The sequence below is a fragment of the Triplophysa rosa genome, linkage group LG5 (assembly GCF_024868665.1).
Source record: "Triplophysa rosa linkage group LG5, Trosa_1v2, whole genome shotgun sequence".
Taxonomy (NCBI): domain Eukaryota; kingdom Metazoa; phylum Chordata; class Actinopteri; order Cypriniformes; family Nemacheilidae; genus Triplophysa; species Triplophysa rosa.
This window is the reverse complement of record NC_079894.1, coordinates 6,527,432-6,547,987: the sequence shown is the minus strand read 5'-3', so window position 1 is coordinate 6,547,987 and position 20,556 is coordinate 6,527,432. Positions and strand designations below refer to the sequence as shown.

Here is a 20,556-nt window from a genome sequence, read left to right as displayed (position 1 = left end):
CACACTGTTCATATCTTATATTATGGGGAACTAACACCCCAAACAGTTTAACCCTGTTGTATGGACTGTGTGCATGTTTTTAGTGTTGGTTTTACAGTTCTATTCTCAAAAATATAAGAGGTTATACATACAAATGAGAGAAAACACAAAGTTAAATTAAAGCAGTGTATATTATTAAAGGGAAAAGTTAAATATCACGTTTTCTTAGCGAAACATGGAAAAAAAATTTTTTATTGAAATATTCTCTCGTCACACAGGATTGTAAGCTTGTAATTTAGAATAAAGTAAAAAAATTAAGTAATACCAATACAGCACCCCTCAGAATCAACATTGACATTATAAACAGCACATGCATCCCCTTGATCTTAAGTATTTATATATATCTCTACTAGCAAAAACAATCATATCAAAGCAGCTGAAAGCTGTTAAAGCAAGAAATATTTCATTTTTATACTGAAGTTCAGAATTCATATATTCACTCACATAATATATCCTAAATATTTGATAGGGCACAAAACACAAAAACATTACCAACAGGAAAACAGCGTTCTTCATTTGTACCCAGAATTCTTGACGGTCACATGTGCCATAAGTCTTACTCACGTAAAGCAGAAAATAAATCTGGAAACAAACCAGCACACTCCAGACCAGTAACGCCACTATACAAATAACATAGTTCAAGTTTTTAACAGCAGGTTTTTTAAGAGCTTCACCAAATTGAAAGCACTGAGTTGAATCATTGGCAGATAATCCATACTTTAGCATAGTTGGAGGGAAAATAGTGCCGAATATGACAAGCCAGACAGTCGCGCTCGCTATCGTGGCGTGAAGAACGCGATGGAAATTCAGCATAGGTTGCTTACTGAAGTTCTCCATGTAACGCACAATAAGAAGAAAGACGTAAAAGATGAACGCAAGATACATATGAGCATGGATCATAACACTGACAATTTTGCAGAAATGTTTGCCCAGACTCCAGGTATCAGAAGCATAATAGAAAATACGAAAGGGCACCGTGAGTAGAAACAAAGAATGCACAGTTATTAGGTTGATCACTGACACGTTGGTGAAAGAGAGGCGTCTCTGGGACTGGAGCATACAGGACATTAAAACAACATTCTGAGTCCCACCGAGCAAGATGAATATGTATATGATCAAAAGAGCAGATCTATATTCCTTTGGCAGATGAAGTGTGTCGTTTGTGTTCTTTCCAATCATTCTGTAAAAAAAAGCACATACAAAGTCATGTATGTTTTCTATGACATTCAACATTCAGTGTTATATTAATATTACAACATGCTTTTAGACAGCACTAGTATTTCCTATTTTTTTATTTGCTCTGCGGATAATACTAAGATGTAAGAAATTGCTTTCTTTAAGATTTAAGACAAATAAGAAATAAAGAAAAAATTACTTTTTCTTCTGCAGAACACAAAAGATGATATTTTGAAGAGTGTTGGTAACTGAACAATGGCGGTACCAATTGACTTGCATTGGTTTTGTGTCCGTACAATAGAAGTGAAAGTGAATTGCCGACGTTCAGCTTCCAACATTCTTCAAAATATCTTCTTTTGTGTTCTTTAGAAGAAAGAAAGACAGGTTTGGAATGACAAGAGGGTGAGTAAATGAACTATCCCTTTAAACTTATAGCCTACTGTATATCAGTGCCAGTTGTTTTGTCTCAGGACGCACACCAGTAATGTTTCTTATAGGCATTTATATTAGCGACTTTATATCCTTATTAAACTAGTCCTCCTGGCTAAAGCTTAGCCTTGTCTGAGAAACAATATTACATATTATGACATACAAAAATAAAACATTAGCAAACATAATTTTATATGCAAATGCTGTCAGGGTAAAACACGATCTTACAGGTACCTGTCAAGGTGAAAGTCTACGGGCGTCTAAAATGAAACTTCGCACTGCTGTCAATGAGGTAATATTTGCAAATAGAGAAGTTTCAAAACACTTCCTCTGTAAAAGAGAGGAAATAAAACAGAGAAAATAAGGTAGGCCTAATCTAATTCTGCTCTTCTTTAATGGCTAAAAAAAAATGTTTGATAAATAAATATGACACTTAATTCTGAAAGTATGACATGCATGCTGTATGCAACAAAGATATAAAAATTCCACCACCTAAAACACTATTATTTTTTCTGGATTGAAAGTCATGCGAACAGTTAAGAAACCAGTACTTACCCGAATACCTTGAATATCAGTCAGATACTGAACCCTCTTTACTTGTAGACACAGTGATACAACAGTTCATCTACCCAGATGTCAAGAGAACGAACGATGATCGTGTTTTCTGTCACGGTCCTATAAATATCATAGAAGTTTGTATCTGAAATGGTTCACAAACACGCCTTCAGAAAGCACTCCTGCGATTCGAGCCAATGGAGATTAAAGATTGACAAATTTTAACGACATGCCAAAGAAAGTTGCAAGTTTTATTACTTTGTCTTCCTTTCTGTCTCAAACTTCCTGCTCTCTTGCTCTGCCTTTCTTCCACTTACTGTTTTTACTCTGTCTCTCTGTCACTATCAGTACAATATACTGTTTGTCGAGGAAAAAGTGGGAAACAATGTAAGACGGAAAACCCCAACATTATAAGACTTCAGACATTTCTCAGCCTCAAGCTGTGTATAATGTAAGTGTGCCCATTGAGACATAACACCTAAAAAAGATTTTCATTCACTGTAAAAAATACATTCTTTTTTTTTTTTTATTTTTTGTGTTTATGCACTGGAAAAACTGTATTAGGGGTCACAGTGAATTACTGTAGATTCAATGAGAACTTACAATACTGGTCAAAATATTGTGAAAAATCGCATTAAAGAGGAATGTGCTGTACAAAGTCACAGTAACCAGTACTGTCCTGTAGAAAGTCACAACAAACAAGTACTATATGAAATCTACAGCAATTCACTGTGTTCATGCACTGGAAATAACGTATTAGGGGTCACAGAGCATTAAAGTACACTTAAGAAAAATGGTTCTAAATAGTACCAAAAAAGGGTTCTTCGGCTTGTAACTGTCACGATCGAAGGGAGACAGAACCCAAGCGCAGGCAGGTGAAGGGTTAAACAAAGTCTTTTAATTATAACAACAGGAACAAAAATCCCACGATGGGGAAAACACACAGAAACTAAAATAAGAAGTCAAACTAAAATACTTCCCGAACGGGGAATAAAGTAAACATAAAGCGTAATCCAAATAATAAATCCAAACACAATAATAATAGTCCAGGAACGAACAAATAATAGTCCAGGAACGAAACGGTAATCCACAATGACACGAAGCGGCGCACACAGAGTATATGCATGGCCACTGGCGGAATAAGGGACAAGCACATGGAACAATGCAAAGACGAGGGACAAAGGGAACTGAGACATTAAATAGGAAACATTAACGAGGGATAATTACACAGGGACGGTGAAGGACAGGTGAGGGAGATGAAACACTAACGGAGAAACCAGGGGGCGGAGCTAAACGGAAGACAGGAGGACACGCGGCGAAATGTCAAAACAAACCGCCACGTGTCTCCACACAAGACGAAACACACACACAAGACATGGTACTGTCACGACCCTGTCCACAAGACACGAAAACTCCGAATAGGAAGGACAGGACCCTGACAGTAACAATAGCAGAACCCTTTTTGGTGCTATATAGAACCCTTTTTATAAGGTTCCATAAAGATCCTGCTTTGAAAAGTGCTATATAGAACCTCAGTGGTGATATAAAGAACCATTTCTTTATCAGAAAACAGGAGGGGTTTTAATTTAGATCTTTTCATTAATTAATTTATTTAGTTTTTTTGTGGATTTTTTTCATTTTCTTTTTCTGTTTTACCTTATAAAAACAATAAGTAAGACATGTAAATCAAGTAATACTTTTATTTCCTTCTGGTCACATCATTAAATGTCATGGAACATTCAATATATTTGTACATATTAATACCTTTCACAATTTCGCATTGTTGCAAAGCAGCTTTACAGAAAAAAAAGGAAAAAAGGAGACAAAGGAAAAAGTAAAGAAATATGTTTTAGTCCATTTTAGCACAAAAGCAGTAGAAATGTGAGAACAAAAATGTAAAGAAATAAAAGTATATATATAACCAGGAAAATTATAAAAATACATGATTATTATTTAAAGTTAACTGATCAGCAAGATTATACAGCAAGCAGTGCAGCCAAGAAGTCAGACAGGCAATAAAATGATTTAATCTTATATTGTTTGCAGATAACTACATCCATTATTTTTATGTGGTAATGATTTTGAGTTTCTGGCAAAACAAAAGTATAGGGTCTGGCATGGGGCTCAAATTGTAGGCCATGATCATCACAGATTCCCACCACTTTCCATCTATGGCTGTGGTCATCAACCTTGAGCATCAGGCCGAACCAGAGCTGTGTCTGTCAGTCTCAGGTGTTTTCAGGAGCCTGAAGATGAGACATGGAGACAAAACAAGCTGATGTTAGTGTAGAGGTCACTCTCATATGTAAAAATGATGTCATGGCAGAAGTTTGGTTGAGCTGACTCCTGCAGTATAAACATGTTTTTGGTAATAAAGATAATGTTTGGCTAAAGATTAATTCGTACATTTTTATTACTTACCTTTGAATGTGTCACTGAATTTGCCTCAACCGTCAAAGTCAGACCTGCAGTGGTTTAGAGCTTGGCTTATGATTCACCTGAAACAGAGACATGTATAAGTACTATAGAACACACAAAACTTAATTTCCAAAATTATTTTAACTGTAAATTGCTATCGTTTTAATGTAGAAAGGATATCAACTTTAAAAGAAACTTGAATATATCACCTTTAAAACATCAAGTATGACACAGTAGACTTCTGAGCTGAACTGATACTTGGTTAGCACCGCGAGAAATACCCGTCTCTTCAAAGTTCACTCCCAGCACAAGGTCACATATGAAACTCTGAAATATCAATAAATAAACCTAAATACAAGTTGTGCAACATATTGTTGAAGAAACATCAAGATAATGTGCATGAAAATATTTTAGTAAAATGGTTTATGGAAGTTCAGCCAGTAGAAGTAAATAATGATTGATGCTAGGATAATATTGTTAACGTAATACATTTTTTAAATATTAAGTAGAGTATATACATTTTAACTATCCTAAATAATTGGTAAAGCAGATTCCCATAAATTATATAACCATAGAATATCTTAACTTATAAAAAAAAACATAAAATATATGATTAAAAACAGTCAGAAGCTTATCTGTGTGGTGTATCAGTCTGCAGGCACCTCAGCAGGACTGTTAAATCAGGACTTTGATTCTGGACAAACAACCAATCAGGGGGCAGCTTCTAAATAACTGATCTACTTTAAACCAAAATAGGCGGGAATAAAGAACCCTTTCCCAATACAAAGAACCATTTCAGCAGAAAAGAAGTTCTTCAGAAGACATGGTTCTATACAGAACCTTTACCATCATTAAAGAACCTTTTAAGAATTTCTTTAGAGTGTAGGCTATATTCAATGAGAAATTACAATACTGATCAAAATATTGTGAAAATCACATTAGAGGAATGAGCTAGAAAAACGACTTTGTTTTATGCCCTGAACTTCTATGCAATATACCAAACGCTCCCTTACCGTTCATTTCTAATATACATTTGACTAATAATGTTGCATCAAATACATAAAAAGTGTTACCTGAGAACGTGGTGGATCCAGAGGCGTATTAAGACCTCATGGTGCCCCTGGGCAACAGCCCCAGAGGTGCCCCCTATCCACCCACCTACCCACATGCAAGAATCCACTCATTAAAAGATGTCTATATTAAAAGATTTTATAAGAATGAAACTCAGCAATTTACAATATACAATTTTACAAGAATTACACATTAACATGACACTTTTGTAGAAAAGAACACAAAAAACAACTATTTTCATCAAGCATTTTTAACAATTAGGCCTACTGTAGTTAAGAGGTCGCATTTTCATTGGCCCGCCGTGGAAGCCTATCCCTGATTGGTTGACTACTTTTGACAGCCTATAATGCCTGGAACACACAGGAGGACCTCTCGAGAGCAAGAGTATACCATACGAAACTCAATAGAACGTTCCATTGCAACACCAGTGCACTGCGATTTCCGCCATTTTGGGGTGAAAGCGACTCGTCTTTTTTTCTGTCGCGATGGCAATATGAGCTGCTTTGTTAAAAAAAACATTGAAGCTGAAATCCAATCTGAATGATGATAATACATGATGACAAAAACCTTAGCTCGATAGAAACCATGTCAGTTAAAAAGCCTTTTCACCCCAAAATGGCGGCCGCGCTGTTTACCAAAAAGCACCAGAGTTTCGCATCTTGGTATCTATACTCTTTGGCGCCGCACCACCTTTTGGCGCGCCCACTATAATCACTATTCCAACCGGCAGCAGCCTGCATTGTGATGGGAGTGTAGCTGCACAGATTGCGTAGTAGTGGTACGTTTCTTAAATTTTCTTTGGACTAAATTTTGTCACTTTATTAACAGTAACATAACAGTAGTCGTTGACAGTGCATGTGGACGTTTTAACGTTAGGGTGTCATCATGCTTTATACGTGTAAAGTTTGTAAGTTCAATGCAGCTTCGATTTCTGCATTCGTTTGGCATATTAAAATTCACAGAAATCTTGCAAACATCAGATTTCAGTGTGGGCATGCAGAATGTCCTGCTACATTTATGACAGTGTGTGCACTTCAGAGTATCGATTTCAGTTAAACCGGTGCCTCAAACACGCTGCCACAGACAAGATGCTTTATAATGCAGAATGATGGCAGTAACGTTGAATGTTTATTTAAGCTAAATGTTTTTTAAATGTATATGGTATCATTTACTGTTTATTATTTGTTTTTCAGAAATCTTCTGTAACATTTCATGTGGAACAATCCATTCAGTTCAGCTGTGAAGTGTGCACTATACACCCATCTTTATCGTACATTTTGTTTGCATTATTTGAGACACAGTTGGAGTTAGTCTACCTAATCCTAGAGTATTTATTTCCTTGGACTACATAGCAGCACTCTATTAGCAGTGTTCCCCAGTGTTTATAAGTGGACTTGTTTGGGGGGATGATTCAATTTTCTGCCATTTTTTTGCATTTAGTTGTTTGTTTAGGAAATGTTTTCAAATTGTGCTTTACGTTAAAATAGAGACAGTGTATTTGTCAAACAGTGTGAGCAACTTGTATCAGTCCAAGCATAAAGTGCTGGACTCTATTGAATTTGTACCGAGTTTTTTTTTCTTGATAGTATTAAATTTACGGTCAGAAACTGTAAGTCGTAAAGATACCAAACCAGAATAAGTGATCTGTGATTCATTTTCGTTTTGGCATTAGGTTCACTTTTAAGCAGTCATCCTAAGACAGTTAGTAAACTAAAACCACGTTAATAATTGTATTCTTAAGTCAGGGGCTGTTTCCAAATCATCTACATTATCTTTCAAAAAACACAGTAACTTAGTAGCAACAATAAAATTGCTGTAAAAACACAATAATTAACCTCCAGCCATTGATGAGTAACTTACTGTAATAAACAATCACAGTTACTAACTGGCAGCCATTGATAAGTAACTTACTGTATTTTTAAATTCAGTGTATTACTTGTCAATGGCTGCCAGTAAATTACTGTAATTTTCACAATATATTTCTTACAGTGTGTCCTTAGATTGTAATATCTATCTAATCCTAATAACAGATAGTAGCTGATTATAGGAAATTAGCTGGAGTGAAATTAGTGATCAGTATAAATTTGACTTGAACTTTTATACTTTTTTTATTGGACTCTTGTAGAGAATTGCATTTTGGCACTATTCCACAATCAATCAAATTCCTTCCTCAATGACACTTAATAAACAACAAGTGAGCAAAAAGCTGAAGAGTCCTGTAGAGCTTAAAAAAATTCAACACAATCTCACAGGAATTCGTATGTATTTTACGTGGTGGGTAATCCGTATGAATTTGTATGATCTTATTTGTACGCTTTAGTACAATTTGCTTTCGACAATTTACAATTTAAGTCTTCACTGACAAACATTAGGTTTAGGGGTGGGGTTAAGGGAGGGGCTTCAGTATTGATTTTTGTAATAATCGTACGTTTTGGTACGATTCACTTCGTAAGAATTCATACGAATTAGACACCTCGTAAAATCGTTACAAATTCATGTGAGATCAGGTTGATAATTTTATAGGGATCCGCAAATTGTAAAGCTAGTTTTATGTGAAATGCATGTTCTTTCCCATTATATTGAATTGAGGACTCTGTGGGGTGATATTTTTGATATTTGTATTTGACACACTCACATAACGCAGATTTGTTGGTTCATTTGCAGAGTATTAATATAATCTCACCCTGTGGTTTTCAAAGCTCTTTGTGTTTCTATTTCCTTTTACTTTCATGTAATTTCCCTCCTGCTAATCATTTACAATTCAGTGTTTGCATTAGCTGATTCATAACCTTTGAGTTATGGTTTGTGATTCCAAAGCTTCTGTATTCATCAAATTCAATGTGAATGTAGTTGAAAGCATGAGGCGTTTAGAATCCACAGAGGAATGCATTGAGACTGAGTGAACAGTGGATCAGTGATTTAAATCTTCACTGATTAGCCGTGGATTAGCCTGTTCAATTTCTAATCCATAGCAATGCACTGTAGCTCTCGCTAAAATGCAAAGCAACATTGTCTTTCATTGCAGTGTTTGCAAACAACTCCAGAGGGAAGTCATATTTCGATTTTAGACTGTTTTCAAGATGTCCAACATTTATACTCTGAGGTAAATTTTGAATTGCTTTCATGGAGCGTGTTACAAATGGCATAATTTCATACAGATGTTCACTGTATGTTATTTTACGTAAATCAACAGTTCATGATTCATATTTTGTTAAGACATTCATAAAAAAGTCTGGTAAGGATCGTGCACTTTATGCTTTATATTTCATTTGTTTACTTATTCATTTGTTTTAGGGGAATAATTGTTAAACTTGTCTTTTGTTGTTCATTATATGTTGCTTATTTCTTTTTTTTCGTAAACGAGATTTTATTATTGCACAGAGAATTTGTCTGTGGCCAGTGGTCATCTAGCATACGACTTGATGGTAAAACAGTCATTATCACTGGAGCAAATACTGGCATTGGGAAAGAAACCACAAGAGACCTCGCGAAACGCGGTAACACATTTATTTTAGTTTTACATGCTTCACTATAATAACTGCGGTACAGATGTTGATGAATCCTGAAAACATACAGTAGACAGCACATAACTAATAAACAAAATACATTTATAATAAAAATGTTACGGGAATTTGTTTCACACACAGGGGCCAGAATAATAATGGCTTGCAGAGACCTTGACAAAGCAGAGATTGCACAGAAAGAGATCATTGAAGAGTCAGGAAATCAAAGCATAGTCATCAGAAAACTGGACTTATCTGACACCAAGTCTATCAGTGAATTTGCTGAGGTAATCAACAAGGGTAAGTGATGAGCATCTATTTGATGTATTCTCATTATTAAAACGGATGGTAATTGGTTAATATTATATTTAGATTATTCTGTAAAACTAATATTTAAAACATATTTGTTTTACAACATTTTTTTAATAAAGTGATTAACTTTTTAACTGCTCACAAATACTAGTCTGCCACCTACAGCACAACAAAATACCTGTTCAACTTTTTTTCTTATATCAGAGGAGCAAACACTTCACATTCTCATTAACAATGCTGGGGTCATGATGTGCCCATACTCTAAAACAGCAGATGGCTTTGAGATGCAGTTTGGTGTCAATTACTTAGGTAAAAGTTTACCTTTCTGGCCAAAACTAAGATCTTGTTTTGCATTTTTAATGCTGTTGATTCCTTATATAAACACTTGTGTTGTACTATAGACCACTTTGGAAACCAACAAAACATTTACAGCCAGGGAAAAATGAAGAGACCATTCCAAAATGTTTAGTATTTCTAGATGTATTGTGGCCATTCCAGTCCATTTCTGATGAATTCCAATAAAATCAAACCTCAGGAGTGACAAAGTCATCCAACAGCAATGTGAAAGACTGTCACAGACAAGACACATGAAAACTAATCATTTAAAAAATAGTTTTTCTATTGTTAATAATGTGCAAACATTATTGTTGTATGAACTTGTTTTCTTTGCAGAATTCGAGGTCTGAAAAAGTTCTCCGGTTTTCATTTCTTGCAAATAAATGCAAATAGAAACAATATTTTTATGTGCAATTTGGTAGAAATATTGTTAGTTGTTCACAGAATAAAACAAAAATGATCATTTTACCTAAACACAGCTATAAACAGTAAATTCAGAAAAACTGAAAATAATTTTGAAATGATCTCTTTATTTTTTCTGTGGTTGTATAACTGAATGAAAATGTTAAATTAATATTTTTAAGATTTAATAATATGTGTAAGATTTAAAATAAAAAATTAAACCGGAAGTGCTTCTGGTCCGATGTTTACATATATATAGACAAGTGGTCTATAGCAATTTAACATTAAATGTGACTTACTGTAGGTCACTTCCTGTTAACATCTCTGCTGATTGACCTGCTGAAGAGATCCGCCCCCTCGAGAATCATCAACCTCTCGTCCATGGCACATAGCTGGGGCACTATAAGACTCGATGATGTCAATAGTGAGAGAAATTATCACAGCAGAAGGGCTTATGGTCAGAGTAAATTGGCCATCATTCTCTTCACTCGCTCCCTGGCCAAAAAACTCAAGGGTGAGTCTTTAACAGATTATACGATGCTTTTAAAGTTTAATGTGAAGTGAATTGAAGATGTCAATTAAAGTGTGCAGTTTCTGCACCACTAGAAAAAAGCATGTTTTTAATTATTTATCCCTTTGGTTGACTAATAAGATAGTCCTGCCTTAAACACGTGTCATACGTTGAGTTAATGTTGCTGTGTAACACAAAGAAATACACATTTTGAGGAGGTAATTGTGTTAGAGTACATTGATTAACTTCTAAACATTCATTATTTGTGTTTTCAGATACTGGTGTAACGGCATATGCCGTTCATCCAGGAGTTGTGCGAACAGAACTCAAAAGGCACATGAATCTTGGACTCCTTATCATGTGGAAAGTTGTCAGACCTTTCACAAAGACCCCAGTGCAGGGAGCACAGACCACCATCTATTGTGCAGTACAACCAGAATTAGACAAAGAAAGTGGTGGTTACTATAGGTATTCAATTCTGACATAATACATAACATATAGCTGCAGAAACCTCATCAAACACACAAGGTACTCTCATCATAATGAATACAGGACTAAATTTGTTTTGTTCACCTCTTTTCCTTTCTCACAATGTATTAAGTAACTGTGGACCTTCAACGTGCACGAGAGCAGCTAGAGATGATGAAATGGCAGAGAAACTTTGGGCGCTAAGCTGCAGGATGCTGGGAATACTCTGGGACTGAATGCAATGAGCATTTTTTTTTTCATTTCTTTACTTAAAATGATTTGATTTGTAATATGGTCAGGTTGTCTGAGACTGAAGCCTGTAGTCTTTTCTATGATGCGTTTGTTTGAAGCTGCAATGCGCTTAATCCACAGAGCAACCCAACATCAATAATCCAAGGAAGTTTGATATCCCGTTATTGTGCCAACTCTATCAAACTATAGACGATGTAAAACACTTATATAATAAAATGTTGCTGTAACATAATTTATAGTGTTAGAGATTTGTGGTACAGATGTCTACAGAGTTGTGTGATATAAACACAATGCATAAAAAATTAAAGTAATATTCCTTTTTCAGTAACTTGTTTCATTTCATAGTTTGCATAAGACATATCTTTTGAAGAGGTGTTAAATGTATATTTTATTTGATCTCTTAACAAAACAGCAAAATCACATTTAATGTAGTAATGATGACAGCTGCCTCCTTTCACAATCACATTATTACATGCTTGCCTTCTTCCAGATAAAGAATATTTTTTTAACGTTGCATTGGGTGAAAATGCAGTGAAGGAGAAACTACGGTAACTATTTTCATTGTTTAAATGGGGTTATCACATAATATATTGTGTTAGTCTGTGTTTTCTCTGCTCTGTAAAATACAAGAATGTCCTGGACAGTAACAATGGCACAAACATTTCAGAAAGGAAATTGTAATAGGTATATTTATTGTATTATTACATACTTCTGTATACAAGTTCTCAGTGCTGGTTTAAATTTAGTATGTTTCTTAAACAGATGGTCTAAATGAGGTATACTTTGGGGCCGAAGGTGCGTATTTATCATGACATGGGAGACATTTAAATGCAAATACAACAATAATTGTTAGATGGATAATATTTACATATCAAATACCACTTAGGAAATTCAATAAATTCAAGTAAACCAGATTCACTTTGTGCAATATAGCCCCTCGGCATCTGCATAATATTAAATATTTCAAAACTGTGCATGGTTAAAAGATTAATTTGTTTGCTGTTGAAATCTCAAAACACTGAAGCAGGCACCAAAGTGAAGTTGTAAAGTCTTATCACATGCAGTTAAAACAGCTTGTATTATGTGTGCTATTCAAACCATTTCGGCAAAAATAAAATACTAGAAATAAATAAAAATGTGTAGTAAATAACTTTTAAGCTGCTACATTTTCCCTTTAGAACTACAGTATTGGGCAGTGTTGCCCACACCTGAGATTTAAGCCCACCCTGGACTCCTCCTCTTGCATGGTTCTACTGTCTATACTGTGAGATATGTTAGTATTCACAGCACCAGACACCGGACCATCTTGTGGATGAACTTTCCCATCAGGCAGTTTGAACTCAACAGAGGCAAATGAAGACAGACTTCCATTTTTCTTTGCCCACATTTTGGAAGACTCTCCCATTGGTGACACCTTAAGCTCCTTGTTCCTCCTTGAACTCCCTCCACCCAGGCTCTGGGCATCCGATAGAAGATCCGAACCACTGCTGTGTGGCACATTGAAGTACATACACTTCGGTGTACAAGGTTTAGCCAGATCTTCTAGCTCAGAGGAGGATATTACAGCGAGGGGTGCTTGGTTCTCGTAATGCGGATATGGTGCATCTTCGCTCATGTTGTCCAAACCCGTGTCGGGCGACGTGGTTTCCCCGTTTCCATACATTCCCATGGGCATTGGAGGAGATTTACGAATGAGATGGTTTTCTTTCAGGAGCCACCTGCCTTTATCAATCAACACGCCCTCTTCAGAGTCCACATCTCCGTTTATGGTCACGCACTGTGCAGAGTTTCCGTGGTGTGAAGTTGGTCTGTTGTAATGTAGTGGTTCATGTAAAACACTTTTGTTATCTTGAACAAAGTTTAGACTGTTATTGCTGTTCAAACTTGTACTGGGAGAAGATTTCACAGAGCTATTGTCCATCGTGTGGTTTTGTGGGTTCTCAGAGCTTTGTTTCAAGACTTCTCTAAAGATTCGTAATCTTTTTTCTTCATCATCGCTCTCGGTTAACAGCTCCATTGAGGCCTGCGACTGGAGTCCACTGTTGTTTGATGTCTCAGGTCTGTAATCGGACAGATCGGATGTATAAGGGCTTGGAAGGTGTTTCTTGCCATACTGATCATCCAACCTATGTTGAGCTCTGAACAGCTCCCTAATTTTGCGTTTGTCTGGCTCTATTCTGAGGTTGCCATTTGAATCATAATTGACAGTAAGAGTGGAAGACAACAACGCTGAATTTATTAAGTCTAACAGCTCTTGTGAGATCTCTGTCGGATGTAGTAAATAATGATAACCATGTTCCATGCCCAAATTTTCAAACTTTTCTTCACTTGAATTTGTCTTGATACTGCTGCACGACTCTCTTTCAGAGTTATTAATATCATCTTTAAACATAAAAGAGTGTTGTGGGAAATCATGAGAACCAGGCAGACGGTTCTCCTGATCGCAGAACTCAGCAGGAATTTCATTTTTGTCTTTGTGGCTGTCTTCCTCTAAAGTCTTACAAACATGTTCTGAATCACTAATGCTGGACCTTGATGTTTCTGCTGTCACATTTTTAACCTCAGGATCTGAGTTTCTAGAAGAGCCTGCTTCAGCATCTGGATCTGCCCATATACAGTGTTCAGAGATGTCATGATCCTCTTCATCACTGTTCCTCCCTTCCACAAAACTGTCATCAATTTGTTGTGTTTCATCATATTCAGTTTTACTATTCTCAACATTATTAAAACGCTCAGGGCAACTGAGATCCTGACTTTCTAACATCTCTTGCATAGCATGTTCAACATCTGGAGACATGACCTCATCATCTTCTTGGCTACCTGATTCGTATACATCCACTGTGTGTTTACTCTGCGCATCACAATGATGTGATAAATAGTGTTGGGAGTTTTGGGACTCTACATCACATTCTGCTAAGATGGACTTGTTTTCTTCTTCTTGCCTCTCTTCTTCATCACCACCATCTTCCTCGAAATCAGAATGATCTGTTTCCTCTCTAACACGGTCCTGCTCTCGTATTTCACCTGTACTGAACTGAGATTCATCGTCCTCATTTAGCTCATTTAGTTCAGTTTCTTTATCTGGAAACTCCACACACTCGGTTTCTGATGCTAAACATAGATCGACTGGTTCTGAAACATCTGACTGCTCACTATGTTCCCTCAAATTCTGAAGGTTGTCTCTTTCTTCCGTATCGTCTGGTGTTGCTGTGTTATCTCCTACACACACATTCTTCTTGTCATCAGACAACTCAAACTGTTCGTTTCTAGCAGAATCTGTGACCTTTTGTTCTGGTGTGGTATCTGTAATGTCAGGTTCTGAAACATCTGACTGTTCAAAATGCTCCTTGATACTCTGAATGGTGTCCTGCTCTTCATTAGGCTCCCTTACTTCTAGATTATCTGGTGTCATGTTGTTATCTCTGTCAGACTGTATGCCATGGTCATCAGAGAATTGTTCATCTCCTGCTAAATCTGTTACCTTCTGTTTTGATATGTCATCCGTATTGTCATCTGGCAGAATGGTAGCTTCCTCCTCGTTGTTGCTGTCTCCATCTTTATTGTCTGCTGTTATGTTGTTTTCACCTTCAGACATGTTGTTTTGTTTATCAGAAAGGTCTTCTCCAGCAATATCTGTGAGATTTTGTTGAGATGTCTGGAAATGGCTTTGTTCTACATCTCTACTCTCAGAGTCTCCATAAATGACTATTTCTGTCTCTGTGTTTATCTGGTTGTTATCTGCCATTTCTAAAACCTCTGCTTTGCTTGAATTACTGTAATTATCTTCGCGTATTTCTTCAGGTGTAGGCCTGGCTATATCAGAATCTTCATTATTTAAGTCTTGTTCCACAGTTTCTAAGTCCGGGGAATGAGATTGAATTACATGCAGCTCCTGAGATTCCTTTTCTTTTGGATCATCAGTTATCTTATCTTTGGTTGTGTCATTCTCTAGGCCAACATTCTCCTCACAATAGTCTTTTTCCATTTCCATATCCGCAGCTTTCTCCAAACTACCATTCACTGAGCCATCCTCATTTTCATCATTTTCACTATTGTTCAAATTTGTTTGACATTTAATATCTCCTTCAACAAGAGAGGAAATCTCTCGGCGAAGATCCCCAGACATGTTCAGTTCGTCCATTAACTGCTCTATACCAAAATCATGCTCTTCGTCCTGTTCCTCCCCCTCTCCTCCTGAGTCCACATCTAGTGCAAACTCTTGCTCCGATTGTCTTGGTGACAGCGGTGGACTCTCTCCAAACAAATTTCTCTCCTGGAAATCTCTCCAGCTCTGTTTTAATCGTGAGGAGGTTGAACTTTGAAGACTTGTCAAGCTAGCCTTAAGCTCTTCCTCGTCTTTAATATTAGATATTTTTTCCAAGGACTGCATTACCTGTATGGCCTCCGAGGAGCTGGCTTGTGATTCGTCTTTGCTAAGGATGGTTTTTCCATCTCTCAGTGTCATCAGAGACAAAAAGGAAAGAAAAGCTCTAGCTGGAGAACCAAAAGCAGAGGCCACCTGAGATGAAAAGTCTGGGAGGCTACTGGACTTTTCCATCACAGTGGGTGCCAAGTGGGTTTGACTCGAAGCCCGTCTGATGTACTGAATTGACAAACATAACTGTTTCAAAACTGGTTTCACACCTGATCCAGTATTAACATCTGTGCTTTGTGACGTCCTAGCCCCAGTGCAAGGGTCAGGCGGAGCCAAGGTCTCCGATGACTTGTGCATTCTCACATGTCTTTCCTGTTCAGCAGGAAGTACTCTCACACTTGGCATAGATTTACAAAAGCCTCTCAGTCTTTGGGCCTCGAGTGGCTCTCCTTCACATCTTATTTGTACAGGTGCAGGCCTCTCCACAGCACCATTTTCAAGTGAAGGCCTCTCTACAGCATTATGTTCAAGTGAAGGCTCTTCATCCACTACGCTATCTTTTTCAGGTTCGCTTTTAATCTCAGAGCCGTCTGCAGATTCGCTGCCGATCTGGAAAACCGCCCTCGGTACGCTCTCCATATGTTCTATGTCGTCATCGTAGGGCAAAGAGTCTGGTTGAATTTTCTGCAACCAGTTTTCAACATATTGATTCACATTGGAGGGAGATGACTGTAGCACAGGCAATGACACACTCTCACTCAACTTTTGTGTTTGTGTGGAGGCTTTTGATTTCGTGCCATTCATTGACCGCTGCTTTGGCAGCATCTTTTTTAATGGTGCTGGATGGGTTGGTGATCTGTTGTCCAAGACACTTGACTTTAAAGTAGGCCCTAGAGAGACACAATCATTGGTATTTACTTTGTGAGAGATGTCTTTGATTGTTTTAGTTTTCAGTTCTTTTTCTGACCTTCTTTTGAGATTCAAACTTCTACTTTTTGGTGTACCTTTGAATGTCTTGGTCGTTTTATTTTGATCTCTTCCATTGTTGTGTTTAGCCCTTTCTGCTGAACTTTGAGTCTTTTTCTCTGATTCTGTGTGGCTCAATGTGTCAGAAGTATTTGTCATTTGGAGCCCTTTTGAAGAACTCGGAATGCCCTTGATTCTTTTCCCAAGCCCAGATGATTCAGAAGAAGTGCTCTGCTTTGACTTTTTTGACTTTGGAGTATTTGTATTTTTATTACCAATAATCCTCATATCATTGTAGTCTTCATCTATTGACTGCAACATTCTATTTTCTGTGGATTCAGTGGACCTGCACTCTCCTGAAGCCAGTTGTGCGTTGTCACTGAGGATTTGAGGATTGTTGCTTATCGTTTTTGAAGGTGTTGAAGAAGCAGATGACAATGACAGCATGTCATTTCTTCCACCGTCTCCAGAGTTGGAGCTTGTGGATTGCCTGGTGAGATCCACATCGCAGTCATTACTGGACGACTGAGGTCCTGAGTCTGTCGAGCTTGGCCTGCTGCGAGGCAAAGCTTTGGTACAGTATTCAGGTTTATTTTCCACATCCACCTGTGTATTTGCATAGTAATTGTCACACGTGCCCTGCGACTCATATATGTGCAGCACGGCCTCTGTTATTCCCACTGTCCCGTTGTTTTTTAGCTGAAGAACCTCTGCCACACCTGAGGATCTGAAGGAATGAGACTTCTTCTGCTTGATCTCTCCTGACTCACTCTTCCTGGGTTTTGACAAATCCCTGGTGCTGCTGCTACTGCTACGACTCACCACACAGTACCCTTCCGTCAATTCTCCCTGTGCGGTGCGCTCCATGTTCGAGTATGCACCCACTGTACTCTCCTGTACTTCAGTCTCTGAAATTGATGACTCTTTCCTCTGTTGTCTGTGACCTGGAGTGGGAATCCTTCTGTAAATTGGTTTAAGCTTTTCAGAAGTCTGAGATACGGCCTTGCCGTATTTTTCTCTTTCCTCCTCAATGAACCCTACGGATTTGTCAGTGAGGGTGTTAATTTCCTTACATTCTAGGCTATGAGGCCCATTTGACTCTTTGCCTGAGTCATTGGCGACGTCTAATGAGTTCACGCCTGATCCCGGCTTGGAAGTGCCCACTGCCCTCTGCTGGTTGTTAACAGAGGAACGGCTTAGTGTCGTTGTCCAATGGACCATTTCTTCTTGTTTTATAGTAAGATGCACCTTCATCTCCACTGTCATACTGCCATCCTCATTGACCCGGAATGATTTCTCAATGTCGTCTTCTGTAGGCATGATGGGGTGATTTCTCTTTTCCACTCTAGCCATAGAGTCACAGTTCTCTTCTGGTCCTGTTGGCTGACTGTCTTCGGTCTCCATTGATTCTGTCTTTTGACAATTGTGCTCTGACAGACTTCCATTTAGTGACTTATTGATCTGCTCCACGAGGTAGCGCTCTGAGGATAAAGAGAAATTCCTTGATCTTGAAATAGGCGCAGATGGTTTGTTCTTTTCTTCTAATGGACGAATGGGCAGAGAATTGAATTTGTGTGTGGGGGGGAATAAAGGAAAAATGTCATTCAGAACTAAAAGGTGTTCATCAGTAGCACTTGAAAATTGAAAACTTTTTTGTTAAAATGTCAATTAATGGATTGGCAAATAAAAAAACGTAAACCTTACCTAAAAGTGTCTTTGCTTGTGTTGGACCCAGGGATTCAGATATGTTGGCCCGTATGGTTTTAGTGGGACCTTGGAGATTGTGGGTACCCATTCTAAAGGGTTCATTACCAGCTGCCACGACAATCCCAGAGCACAAAATGAGAGCAGGAAGTCCATCAACCTATGGGATAATACATTTTGTGGATCTATTTATTTACTCTAAAAGCTTTATATTTTTTCTCTAGCTTATGTTATGATATAGTTAAAACATATTTAAAACACTGTAATATTGTAAAGACAGTATTCAAATATTTGTACAAAACATTGCATCATTTTAAGTTTTTTATTAGTTAAAGACTGTGTTATTAAAAACATATTAAAAATATTTGTATTTATTTTTAAGATCTCAATGTTACTTATTACTATATAATATTAATATACTATTTTATTGTTGTTATCATCCAATATATATTTGGAAGACACAGGGTAGGATTGTGGTTTACGAAGAATTCATACCTCAGAATATCACATTTGATTATTTGTTTTGGTCTACAGACAATTAAAGTTTATTCTGCTTTTATTCTTAAATGCATGCTATTGTTGTGTAAAAAATTGTAGCTGGGACGAATAGTAAAATTGAACATAATACTTACTTTTCTGCCATCTCCTGTGTAAAGCTTCAGAACAGGGAACTGCATCACTTTCGAAAGATAATCCAACACGGCTTCAAAATTTGGGGCTGTTCTCCTCTGAAGAACAATTACCCGCGTAATGCTTGGATCCTTGTTTTTACATACTGTCAGCCTTTTTGGTGTCCTCACTACCACACTGTTTTCAGGCATCTTTACCGTCCTTGTGGTCCCTTCACCTCGCTTCACTAGCTGCCGTACCAGAGCTCTGCGTGCTTGATGTCCTGAACTAACAGGTCTGGTAGTGTTCCAAGGTACATGTGTTTTGTGAACCTCGTCCAGGTTAAAAGGCTTGACTTTCCTACGATCTGAGCACAGATAAGAGGCCCCATCCTGCAGATCATCAAGGGTACGGACAGCATGTTTCCCTTTAGGGGTTGTGATGGTTCTTACGCCAAATGACAGAGGCACTTTCTTGGAGAGTTCGTCTAGAAGGGCATCAAAGGTTTTAAAAGTGTGGCTGTTGATGACCATTCGGTGTCCAGTGAACTGGGGGTCCCCACTCTTGTAAAAGCACACCCTCTTAGAGGTAGCAGGGTCTGAGTTGAGCAGTAGGTGCCTGGAGACCAGTGTGTGCATGCTTCCAGGGGACACATCATTAATGGGCACTGTGCTCATATTAAATGAAACTGTAAAAAAATGTAACCAAAGTTAACATTCAATATTTTGAATATTGTCCAATTTATTTTTTTACCTCTTTGTCCATGATGAAAACTCATATTCTGTTAATATTTCTCTGTTCTTATTAACAACCAGTGTTCCATTATGTTTGATTTATTCTACAATTTTGGGAAATTGCCTCCATTTTCTCCATGAAAATGACTATCAAAGAAAAAAAGTAAAACCTTTAAATTGTTTGCTATTTTCTTTTTATAGCCTATTTTACTCTAATCCATTACAGCTAATGCATTAGAATGAGTATCTATTTCACTAGCAGCAACAACTACATTTACAAGTTTTATTATAGTCATTAATGAAATGGCCTCTTGCAGTCATCAATAACATGGCTTTTCTTCTTGACTGTCTATACTTTTACTTAACAGCCAGATTCTAAACTGCAAGTCCTGAACACAACTTAATGCTAATGCTAAATACTAACCTAAGTCTTTACAAAAAATAAACACAATTAGCTATAGTTAAAAGAAATTAAATCCGAACTACACAGACAACAATGTTTTTGATCTAAAAACAAAAAATCTATTGGCAATTTACAATCCAAATTAATTACATGACACAGACACCAGACATGCTCTGAAAACCACAAAATACTATAATAATAACTTATAATAATAATAAAAATCACTACTACAAAAAAACAATATTGATTTTAACACCCTTTATACTTTCCTGCTTGTGACATAACTGTAAGTG

At 37.2% G+C, this 20,556-nt stretch overlaps 3 protein-coding genes across 6 annotated transcripts in view; 1 reads left to right on the top strand and 2 right to left on the bottom strand.

Moving 5' to 3' along the window:
• Nucleotides 1-11,871, top strand: part of si:dkey-94e7.2 (uncharacterized protein LOC100141353 homolog) — a 38,649-nt gene extending 26,778 nt beyond the window's left edge. The window contains exons 1-7 of one of the 3 annotated variants that reach the window (XM_057334821.1): nt 7,665-8,791; nt 9,070-9,185; nt 9,336-9,491; nt 9,708-9,812; nt 10,546-10,755; nt 11,028-11,220; nt 11,354-11,871. In XM_057334821.1, the coding sequence (XP_057190804.1) occupies nt 8,769-8,791; nt 9,070-9,185; nt 9,336-9,491; nt 9,708-9,812; nt 10,546-10,755; nt 11,028-11,220; nt 11,354-11,456 (906 nt within the window). In that variant the 5' untranslated portion in view covers nt 7,665-8,768 and the 3' untranslated portion in view covers nt 11,457-11,871. Of the gene's footprint in view, nt 1-7,664; nt 9,186-9,335; nt 9,492-9,707; nt 9,813-10,545; nt 10,756-11,027; nt 11,221-11,353 lie in introns of those variants that run through there. The other 2 variants (XM_057334820.1, XM_057334822.1) reach the window with 2 other exon arrangements.
• On the bottom strand, nt 214-2,355 carry LOC130554919 (probable G-protein coupled receptor 141). 2 transcript variants are annotated; one of them, XM_057334824.1, is made up of 3 exons: nt 2,200-2,355; nt 1,879-1,974; nt 214-1,219 (listed from the first exon to the last, which is right to left on the bottom strand). In XM_057334824.1, exon 3 carries the CDS (start codon nt 1,216-1,218, stop codon nt 337-339), a length of 882 nt encoding a protein of 293 aa, XP_057190807.1. In that variant the 5' UTR covers nt 1,219; nt 1,879-1,974; nt 2,200-2,355; the 3' UTR covers nt 214-336. The 2 variants fall into 2 exon arrangements, with proteins under 2 accessions (XP_057190807.1, XP_057190808.1); XM_057334825.1 differs by lacking the exon at nt 1,879-1,974.
• An 8-nt stretch (nt 11,872-11,879) lies between the features above and the next one.
• On the bottom strand, nt 11,880-19,803 carry LOC130554087 (oxygen-regulated protein 1). The gene is made up of 4 exons (XM_057333519.1): nt 19,150-19,803; nt 18,518-18,677; nt 16,852-18,351; nt 11,880-16,737 (listed from the first exon to the last, which is right to left on the bottom strand). The coding sequence occupies exons 1-4, from the start codon at nt 19,801-19,803 to the stop codon at nt 12,653-12,655; spliced, it is 6,399 nt and encodes a 2,132-aa protein (XP_057189502.1). The 3' UTR covers nt 11,880-12,652.
• Between the last annotated feature and the right edge of the window lie 753 nt (nt 19,804-20,556).

Excerpts from the sequence above, each read along its gene's own strand:
- LOC130554087 (XM_057333519.1), bottom strand. The coding sequence starts at position 19,803 with ATGAGCACAGTGCCCATTAATGATGTGTCCCCTGGAAGCATGCACACA. Across the intron at positions 18,352-18,517 it reads ACAAGCAAAGACACTTTTAG|AAAAGAACAAACCATCTGCG; the intron begins GTAAGGTTTACG and ends GTCCATTAGAAG. Across the intron at positions 16,738-16,851 it reads AACGACCAAGACATTCAAAG|GGCCTACTTTAAAGTCAAGT; the intron begins GTACACCAAAAA and ends GTGTCTCTCTAG.
- LOC130554919 (XM_057334824.1), bottom strand. The coding sequence starts at position 1,218 with ATGATTGGAAAGAACACAAACGACACACTTCATCTGCCAAAGGAATAT.